The sequence below is a fragment of the Cervus canadensis genome, chromosome 6, assembly GCF_019320065.1.
Source record: "Cervus canadensis isolate Bull #8, Minnesota chromosome 6, ASM1932006v1, whole genome shotgun sequence".
In the NCBI taxonomy this organism is placed as follows: Eukaryota; Metazoa; Chordata; class Mammalia; order Artiodactyla; family Cervidae; genus Cervus; species Cervus canadensis.
This window is the reverse complement of record NC_057391.1, coordinates 66,981,935-66,992,758: the sequence shown is the minus strand read 5'-3', so window position 1 is coordinate 66,992,758 and position 10,824 is coordinate 66,981,935. Positions and strand designations below refer to the sequence as shown.

At 40.2% G+C, this 10,824-nt stretch overlaps 1 protein-coding gene across 1 annotated transcript in view; it reads left to right on the top strand.

Annotated features, from left to right (window-relative positions):
* The first annotated feature begins 2,585 nt into the window (after positions 1–2,585).
* The window catches only part of CCDC175 (coiled-coil domain containing 175), a 69,693-nt gene continuing 61,454 nt past the window's right edge, over positions 2,586–10,824 (top strand). The window contains exons 1-3 of the mRNA XM_043472211.1: positions 2,586–2,763; positions 4,708–4,793; positions 6,581–6,692. Coding sequence (XP_043328146.1) covers positions 2,586–2,763; positions 4,708–4,793; positions 6,581–6,692 — 376 coding nt within the window. The remainder of the gene's footprint in view (positions 2,764–4,707; positions 4,794–6,580; positions 6,693–10,824) is intronic.

The following is a 10,824-nucleotide window of genomic DNA, read 5'->3' as shown; positions in this document are numbered from 1 at the left end:
TGTTGTGGCAAAGGGCTTGCATAATACAATGACGTTGAGCCATGCTGTGCAGGGCCATCCAAAATGGACAGGTCATAGTGAAGAGTTCTGACCAAACATGGTGCACTGGAGGAGGGAATGCAAACCACTCCAGTTTTCTTGCCACAAGAACCCCATGGACTGTATGTACCCATATTAGTCCCTGTATTTGTTATCGTTAGGGTCAGAGTGAGAAAGACAGACTCGATTTCCTTGAATTTTTACTCCTCAGGAGGATCTGAGCATAGTCCAGTATTGAACCATCAGAGATCCTTTATTTGTTATCGTTAGGGTCAGAGTGAGAAAGACAGACTCGATTTCCTTGAATTTTTACTCCTCAGGAGGATCTGAGCATAGTCCAGTATTGAACCATCAGAGATCCTTTAATGCTGAGCAGAGCAAAGCACTGAAACCTGCAACCACTTCCTATACATGAAATGTTTAACCAAGACTGGGACCTTGACCTGGTTTAACCCAGGGTCTAGAAACACAACCAAGAAGTTGAGGTTTTCTCTAGAGGTACCAGATTTATGCAGAGGCAGGAACAAGAGCATGTCATCATCAAATACCATATAAACCTCAAATACTGCAGGAACTGCAAATACACCTGAATATAGGATCATCAACACTCCTGTGCAAGTTAGGGGTCAAACTCACGCAGTAGTTGGGTTCTCCTCCTGACCCTGTTAGCAACAGGGGAAACAGAAGCACACCTGCTTATCATAACTAAAAAAATAAATGTCAGCATGGGGCTGGGGTATTCCAATATGCTGTTCTGCTCCTGAGTTAAAGTCTGCCTGAAAAAAAATATTGACTGGAAGAGAGAAGTATCTGTTTATGTCACCAGAGAAAAACATGAGAGAAGTAAGCCCTGACGTCTGGCCCGGTGAACACCTTCTATGGCTACTGAAGGATAAGAATGCTTGTTTATACTCTCAACTATTTTAAGTTTGTGTATTTTCTTTTTTAAAAAGTTTTTTCTTTTAATAATAATAAAACGCTTTACTGTCTTTTGTAATTACAAAGGTTTGCAATGCCCCCTCAGGGATTGGCCTCACTCATAGACAGTGGAGAACAATGTGATCCAAGTGAAGTGATGAGTAGGAAGAATATTCTGGTGACAGCAAAAAGGTTGGCTTAGGGTGGTCCAGTCAGGATAGTTCAAGCAGAGGAATTTGCCACAGGAAATTTGCTACAAGGGCTATAGAAACCAAAGGGAAGGAACATAAAGGAGATCCCAGAGACCAGAAAGCTGCCACAAATCTGGTCCATGCCAGATAAGCAGCTGGAGACTGCTGGAGGCACTAATTCCCACTCTTGCCACCTCGGGACCACCAAAGCTGCTGGGACACAGTCGATTGCGGTGGCCTGAAACTGCCACTCCTGGGGATGAATAGAATGCCTTCCCTGCCGGCTAATCTCCCAGCAGTGTCTGCAAGCAGCCAGCAAGTGTGTTTGAGGAATGTGGTTTCTAGACATCCTCCCCCTGACACACAGAGAAAAACACAGAAGGGCAGGGATAGATCTGAATGTCCGATCTTGCAGAAGAAGGGACCCAGGAGGGAGGCCAGGATATGGTTCTCCATGGAGGAAGGAGGCCTGGATTCTAGAGTTAGTTCCGCTGTTGATGTACTGTGTCCTCCCTAAGGCAGTATAGCACAATGATACAGGACATACATATACTGTGTCCTCATATGCAAAGTGGGAATAACACCTACCCCAAAGGATGGTTATGAGGGTTAAATAGGATACTGTAGGTAACGTAGGACAAGGCCTGCAATATAGTTCCATTCAACAAGATAGTTGTCATGTTATTTTCACTATGATTTCAACTTCAATCTGTAAAGAAAAGTGAAGAAGAGGGGGTTAAATCATCTTTGCTACTCTCTAACCAGCCAGAGGAAAGAGGAACTAACTCTCACTCTGAGCCTGATGCAGGACTGGATTTTAGAGACACAGAGAAAAATTAATAATATCCCTGCCTTGAAAGAGCTCACAGTTTGATGAGAAAGCAGAAGAAATTCACTGATTCAAGGTAAAATGTGCTCAGAGTAGAAGATCTCCAGGGAAAGGTCTTGAAGAATACAGTGATGGGTTTTGTAGCATATGGAAAGATTTATATAGGCTCCACTTTAAACTCAAAATGATTCTCTTGTGACCCTGGGCTATTCACTTAGTCATCCCTGCCTCAGTTTCTTTGTCTGTTTAAGTGGAGATTATAAAAGAACTTTCCTTACATAGCCATTGTGAACATTAAGGAAGCTGTACAAAAAGCTCCTCCCTTTAGTACCTAGCACAGAAATGCGCTCAAACATGATCAGGATCCCCCCCGGTCCGTGAGAAGGGCACAAGTGTTCAGCTTGGGCTGAACTAGAGAAACGGAAATGCAAAGAGGAAATGACGGCTAAAGAGGGTCTCATAGCTACAGGATCCCTTAATTGTTGTGGATAAAGTTAGAGTAAATTGGCTAGGTACCCACCCCGGGTGAGAGCCACGAGCTGGCGCACTGCCTCAGCGTCCTCGTTGCCCGTGGCAACCGGCAGTTCTTGCCTCTGGCCTGGTCGAAAATGCGCAAGAACAGTAAGATGGCTCTGAGCGCCTGGTCCCCGGAGCTGGGGTTAGGCAGCGAGAAGGCGCTGCTGGTGGCCGCTGTGTCCACCGGCCCCTCCCTGGAATTATGCACCTTCCCCTCCACGCTGGGCTCCTCGGTCGCGGCCGACGCTCTTGAGCAGCTCCTTGTTGTGGGTGAGCGGCCCGTGGGCTCTCGGAGGGACATCTTCTGGAAAGTGGTGCTTAAGCAGCATGAAGCAGAAACCCTTGAGGGAACTTTCTCCAGCTCCTTGTGGGAGAGATGGGTGACCCAAGGCACAACTCACACTAGCAACTGGTGACATATCCCAGACAAATCCTGAACTCCCAGGCTGTTGCCATTTCCTTATAATTAGAATGCCCAGCTGCATTTAGGCTATGTATTTAATTTCAGTTTGTCTCTTTCTTGCTTTTTCTTGGCAAGTTAACTTTCTCCAACACTTAGTCATGGCAAACTGGAGAATTTAACAAGTAAATCAGAAAGGGAGTGTTCAAGAAGCTCCCTTTGCCTTAGGCAAGGAACTGTGCATTAGGCACAAATACTTTTTCTGCTAACAATTTCTGGACTGTAAGAAAATTTGTCATACGAGAAAGCTTCATTATGCTTTCTTACCCTAAGTGTGAGTTATAAAATATGCAGCTGTCCAGTCCATTTGCAAGTGGGAATATGCTTGTACTCATTCATTCCATGGAAGAATTGAAAGGATATAATGAAGGACAGGAAGTCTGGCGTGTTGCAGTCCATGGGGTCACAAAGATTCAGACATGACTTAGCAACTGAACAACAGCAACAGCGAGCCAAGCATGCCTGTCCCTCCCTAACACACACTCGCTTGGAACCTCAGGAACTGATTTTCACTCGGTTTGAGAACTTAGTCCATTAAGAGAATCCAAGTTCCTGGAACAGAGGACAGAAAATAGCATTTCTTCTGGGAGGTGAGGATGGCCACTTAGGGCATGGACTCTGGAGTCACACCCCTTGTGTCTGAATCCAGACTCAATCAGTGATAGGCTCTGTCACCTAAAGCACGTTACATAACCTCAAAAGTCTTAGATCTCTCACTTGTGAAATGGGAAGCATCATGGAGTTATAAGAATCAATTTGTATTATACAAACATGTGAAAAATTAAGCTTATCAAACTCATGCCGCACATGAGGATGCAGGCTTGGAATCTGTTTAGACAGAATCTGTATAATGCAATGGTGACAGAGCCAAGGTGAGTGGAGTTTCCTCTGTTGTCTCTCCTCTTCCTTTTTTCTTTTCCTTCTTCTCTGTCTGCATGTATCTTGTCTTCCTTACTTTTGCATTTTCCAAATCTCTCTTCTCATGTGTTTTCATCTTACAGTATGTGAGAGAAAGGTGATGTCTTTCATATGGCTGTGAATGAAAGGGGTTAAAAACTCTTATCTAACTCACACCTACCAGTTTCACAAATATTTACTCTCACCCCATGATCAAAATACTGGCACAGAAGTGAAAGTGACATGATGGATTTTTAAAGAATTAAGTGGTTTTTGTAAAATATAACATTTAGGATATATATGTATGTATATATATATACACACATATATACACATGAGGAGAGCATGGCAACCCACTCCAGTATTCTTGCCTGGAGAATCCCCATGGATGCAGGAGCCTGGCAGGCTACAGTCCATGGGGTCACAAAGAGTCAGACATGACTGAAGCGACTCAGTAGCAGCAGCAGCAGCATCATATATATATACATACAAATATATATATGAAGACTTTCTTAAGCCCACATTATGGGCATGTTATATTTATCCTTTTCATAAAATATTTATTGAATTATTGAATTTTTTGTCCTATACTATGCAGATTCCTTCTTTCTACCATGAATTATACAAAGGTGGAAACTTAAGAGGAGGTTGGCCTCAAGAAACATGAAGTATATCCCTAAATTTGTACACTGTAAAACAAGAAATAATAAGTACAAAAGAGATTCATATTATTTACTATAAAAAGAGTTAGAAGATGTAATTTTCAACTGATTAAGCATTTGAGCTAGACCTTTAAGGATTAAATAGGATTTGGATAGATAAGTAAGAGATCTTAATTTTCTGATTTTTTTTTTTAGAACAATCACTGCAAAGTGACTATTTTAAATGCAATGAAGAAGCTAAGAACTTTCTTAAGGACGTTGCTATCGCTGTTAAGAAATTGGTATTGTATTACCTATAAGAGCTATTTTTTCAATCTTCCACTTATTTCTTCATCAAACTTTAATTTAGCACCAACTCTGTTCAACGTACTTCAGTAGATGAATAAGGAAAATATTTGCCCTGAATGAAAATTTCTCTCAGTTTACTAACATTTGCACCAGTGTGGATCAGCCATGGATTGCTGCCCAGTTTCCCAGGCAGAGCACTGAGTTAAGGACCTCTGCTATGCAGGAGGGCAAGACTGCTCAAGAGAAGAGACCCTGGTGATAACAGAGCTCAGTTAAGAGTGAGTCACGTGCCATCAATATGTGAACATTGCTTAAAACCAGCAAACAACCTCTGGGATAAACTGCATGCATAGTGCCAATTTTCCCAAGTCTCTATAAGCAATTCCTCACAAAACTGGTCAAAGATTATTCAGGGCTTACTCCATTAACATAGACAGTGTTTTTCAATGAAAGCAAACAGGTTCTCTTTCAGTTAGGCTAACTTGGCCCCATCAAAGTAATATTTAAAGACTTTCCTTTTGAAGTGTCACAACCATGTCTCTCTATTTGGCCCTGGCCCTGAATGATATTTCAGAAAGGTGACATCCCATTTGATTTACAAATATTGAGTAAGAATCTCCTACATATCAAATATCTAAAAATGTAGAAGTATGGCTGTAAAATAAATGAGTCGAGTCTACAGATTGCTGAAAAAAGTTAATCTCATTACTTTGTATTTTTATGAAATTATATGTAGTTGTACATGTATACTACAGAATTAGATTTTATAATCCCAGTAAATTAAGTACATATATGTCAACACTGAGAGTTGATGTGTGTGTGGTACTGCATTGTGATCCTGTGGAAACCTTTCCTAGTTTTATTCTTTTATTAAAAAGTTATGTCTTTCTCCAGGATTTGAAAGGTTCAAAGTATTTGTTTTGGCTTATTAAAGTATCTAGCATGTCTCCATATACCATATGAGATGTGAAATCCCTTAAATAGGGATAAATCCTCTCACTTTTTACTGTAACATTTTCACTATTATAAAAGCATTGTGTGTTTACTCTGGAAAAGTTAGGGGAAAATAGACAAGCAAAAGCAAGAAAGTATAAAAAACATCATGATCCCACCCTAAAATAATCATAATTAACTCTTTAATGGATGTCTTTCCTACTTTCAGGATAGAGATGATGCCTGTACTGAATTTTATTTTTTACCAGAAAAATGATCATACTAAATATACAGTTAGGCAACATGCTTTTTGTTATTCATAAATTTTTCAGATCATAAAGAACTATACCCACTACCACTATTTATTTGAAACAGTTTATCTGTTTTTTCCACTATCAGATTTTCAGTTTTTTTAATGTTTTTCCTTTTTTTAAAATAGTCCCACATATATATACCCACCTGAGTATTTGTTTGGATTTTTAGGTAGATATCAGAAAACTATCATTCTTTTTATACCTAAGCAGGCTTTTACAGTCGTTTTCCAGTTTATTAAGGAGATCTTTCTCAATGTCACTCTTTTTTAGGAGTCTTTCCTAAAAAAGAACACACACATAGCAAAAAAATAATTTCTGAGTAGAAGAAATTAAAAGATAAATGAAGAAAGATACCTTAAAATCTGATTGGAGAACAATTATTTCCCACTTTCTATTCCAAATAAAAATGACAGCAAAAGATGTTTACTGCAAAGCAAATTTTGATGTCTGAAAACATTTGTGGGCATTGTTTAGGAAATCAGTCTCATTATTTTAATGTCTTAACTTTTTAAATATGTAATTTACATTTTCAGGAAGAAATGAGAAAGTCCACAATAGAGCTTCTGGAAATTGAAAGCATGGAACTCAGCAGATTATATTTTCTATTGGAAACTCTTCCCACTAGTGTTAGCAGAGAACTGGAAGGTACTTTGAGTTTATTAACTGTAGAAATTTAGTTTATCTTATAAGACAATAATCTAGTACTTGTAACAAGATGAATTGAATAGTTATTCCATATCAAAAAATAGCCAGAAAGAGTATACAAGACACATACAGTGAGATCCATAATGTTTCCCTTTCAAGTGGAATAACATATATGACTTGAATTTATATAATTATTATAAATAGACTAAAGACAATATTTGTCCTTTTGTGGCTGGCTTATTTCACTTGGCATGTCTTTAAGGGTAATTCATGCTGTAGCATATGCCAGAATTTCTTTTAAGGATGAACAATATCCCATTGTATGTATACACCATGGTTTGTTTATCCATTCATCCATCAATGGACCCTGCATTATTTCTATTTTTAACTATTGTAAATAATGTAGTTACAAAATAATAATAACAATTATAATAGTAAATAACAGTGCTATTACAAATGTGTGTTTCTATCTATTGTATCAGGTGTGCAAATATCTATTCAAGTCTCTCCTTCCAACTCTTTTGGGTAGAAATGCAGAAGGGAATTGCTGGATTGTATGGTAATACAGTCATTTTGTGTTTAATTTTTCAAGAAGCTGTCATATTGTTTTCCACAGTGACTGCACTGTTTTACCTTCATTTGCACAATGCAAAAGCATTCCAATTTTTCTACATTCTTGCCAGCACTTGCTATTTACTGTTTTTGTTTTGTTTTAAATAACAGCCACCCTACTGGATAAGAATTGCTATCTCTTGTGGTTTTGATTTGCACTTCCCTAATGATTAGTGATGTTGAGCATCTTTTCATGTGCTTATTGGCCATTGGTATATCTTCTTTGGAGAAATGTCATTTCCTGTTCATTTCCTTTGCCCATTTCTTAATTAGGTTATTTGCTTCATTGTTGAGCTGTGGGAACTCTTTATACATTCAGGATGTTAACCCCTTTTCAGATGTATAATTTGAAAGATTTTATCCCATTCCATGGGCTACTTTATCACTCCTGTTGATAATGGCTGTTGATACACAAAGGTTTTTAATTTCGACATAGTCCAGTTTATCTATATTTTCACTTGCTACCTGTGCTTTTGGTGTCATATCCAAGAAATCATGGCTCAATCCAATGTTATGAAGATTTCACCTATGTTTTCTTCTAAGCGTTTTATAGTTTTAGCTCTTACTTATATTTAGGCCTTTAATCCATAGTGAGTTACATTTTGTATTTATTTTAAGATCAGACTCCAACTTTATTTTTCCAGCTGCTGGGAGTGTTGGCTGAAGCTCATAGCTCAGTTCCTCTGCAGGAATTGTCCTTGACAAAAGAGAAAGGCTTCACTCCAGGTTACAGCCCTCCCCTAGTACTGCCCACATTCAGTGACTGGTCACCAGGGGAGCACAAAGGTCTGCCTCCCTCGATCACTGTAGAATAACTCTGAAGTGTCACTACAGCTTTAAAACTCATTATCATTTAAACCCTCCACCCTTCTGCAACTCTTATCTCCTCAGAGATGTTCCCCAGCTCTACACGAATTTAAAAATGTGTTTCCTAGGGAGCCCAACCTAAACCAGTGGTCTAAATAAACTGGAAAAAAAAAAAATAAGATTTTTAAAGTAGCTGTTCCAGTTATTCATTTATTGCCTTGCAGCTCCGAATCTACCTTCATTGTCTGCTCTGTCATAAGGGAGTTGGGTCCTGTAAGTTTCCCCCTTTGCCAGCAGGCCCAGTGTTAAGCTTTGTTAGTACAGGGCACTGGAGGGACACTGGAGGAAAAGGGGGTTCTCTTCGTGTTCCAGTGTGCTCAGCTTGGCCAGCCCTTGCAGTGCAGGTAACTTCTCCCGGCAGCGTGCAGCAGCCCTCGGTGCCGGAAGCTCCCGCCCATATGCCTCGGGCAGCTTCCTGGTGGATTGCTCCCAGTGCAGCCCCTCCCTGTGAAGCTTCTCTGGCAGTTTGCAGTGAGTTCTGAAGTATAGCAATTCCCGTGGACATGTCTCCCCAGTGCCCCCAGAAGCCATATTTCTAGTAAGTTCTGCCAACCCAGCGTTTCATGAAGTTCTTTGCCATCCAATGATCCACAGCCCTCTTCAGCGGGGTCTGGATCTCGGGACTAGAGGTGCTGCTTCCTAGAAGGCACGCTAGCTCAGCCTTCGGCCTAGTGGTGCCCCTTGTGCTGGGTGTTGCTGAATGCTTTAGAGTCTTCTTTGTGCATGCTGTGCTGAATTGCTTCAGTCGTTTCTGACTTTCTGACCCCAGGGACTGTAGCCCGCTCGGCTCCCCTGTCCATGGGATTCTCCAGGCAAGAGTACTGGAGTGGGTTGCCATGCCCTCCTCCAGGAGGCCTTCCTGATCCAGGGATTGAACCCACACTCTGCACTGGCAGATGGGTTCTTTACCACTAGCGCCACCTTACTTTCTTACTATTCATTCTCTCATTACTCTAATTCTCTGAAGTGAAGTGAAGTGGAAGTCACTCAGTTGTGTCCTACTCTTTGCGACCCCATGGACTATAGTCTATGAAATTCTCCAGACCAGAATACTGGAGTGGGTAGCCTTTCCCTTCTCCAGGGGATCTTCCCAGGCCAGGGATCAAACCCAGGTCTCCTGCATTGCAGGAAAATTCTTTACCAACTGTGCTAATTCTCTGATACAGTTAATAATTCCTGATGTTAAAATTTCCCTATTCAATATGAGATTTCTGTCTCCCAATTTGACTCTGAATGATATAGTCAGTTATGAAACAATATGCTCAGTTAGTTGGCAGGGAAAATCAAACGAACTCCTACATGCAGATAAAAAATAAAACTTAAAAGAATCTGTGCTCAAGACAGAATTAAGAATGTTTTTATTTTCTTTCGTTGCTTTTTTTTTTTTTTACTGTCCAGTTACTTTTATAAGAAAGACATATTTTAGAAGAGAAAAGAAATACTGTGCTAGTTTATAAGGTCTTTGATACACATGAAATACTTAACCAAATAAATTTAATTGGCCTTGTATTATAAAGCTTTTCAACTCAAAGTATGGTCCTTGGATCAGTAGCATCAACCTCACCTGGGAGCTTGTTGCAAAATGCAGAATCTCTAGGCCCTCCTCAGACCTACTATACCAAATTCTATATTTCAACATTACCCCCAGGTGATGTATATGCATATTTGAGACATAAAGTTTGAGAAACCCTGCTACAATGAACAACTTAATTTATAACCTATAAAAAAAATAATCTAGTTCTCTCAGGGGAGCTACCAGTTTCTGGGGAATTTGTTGCATAGAAATGGATAGCCCAATACTCATTTTTAAACAACAGTGTTCAAAAACTCATGCATTTTCACCATCTATCTCTCAAGCACTGAGGAGATCCTTTGAAGTCTTCTGTGATTTAAGCCTTATGTGATTATACAGATATGTTATTTTTCGATGGATAATTTAGTTTTTTTAACACACTGGCTTCCTCAGAAAGCAGAGCCAGAAGCAATGGCTTTTGCAGTATTATTTATTTAATTTTTTTAATTTCAATACTCTATTTATTTATTTGGCTGCTCCAGGTCTTAGTTGTGGCACTCAGGATCTTCAGTCTTCATTGCAGCATTGAGGATCTTTTTTACTTTCTGCATGTGGGATCTAGTTCCCTGACCATTATGAAACCCAGGCCCCCTGCATTGGGAGCATGGAGGCTTAGCCACTAGACCACCAGGGAAGTCCCTGCACTATTATTTTATTAGGACATGCAGTCCAGGTGGATGAGAGTGGGATAAGGAACCAAAGCAGGAAGAAGGGAGAGCTAATATGGAGGCAATAGATGCTGACCACTGGTGACAGCAACTAGTTAAATATGAGAATATGCCCCCAGGACACAGTGGTACCCCTTCTCAGGAACATCCAGGCAGTCCACTGGTGCATGCTTGCAACATCCCCAAACTTTGCGTTACACATACATGGGGGGTGTGAGTATCTGAAGATGTCCCATAGTAGAGGTGACAGGGAAGTCCTAAATAGCTGAGAAGTGGATAGGGCAGGCAGGAACCAGGAGCTGTCAGACTGCACCAGTCTAAAGTTGTGCAGAGCTCATAGAAAGCTGGTCACTAACCATAGCCGCAGCTGAAATTAGGGATATAATTGATAGGTGAGACTGAGAGGGTCCAA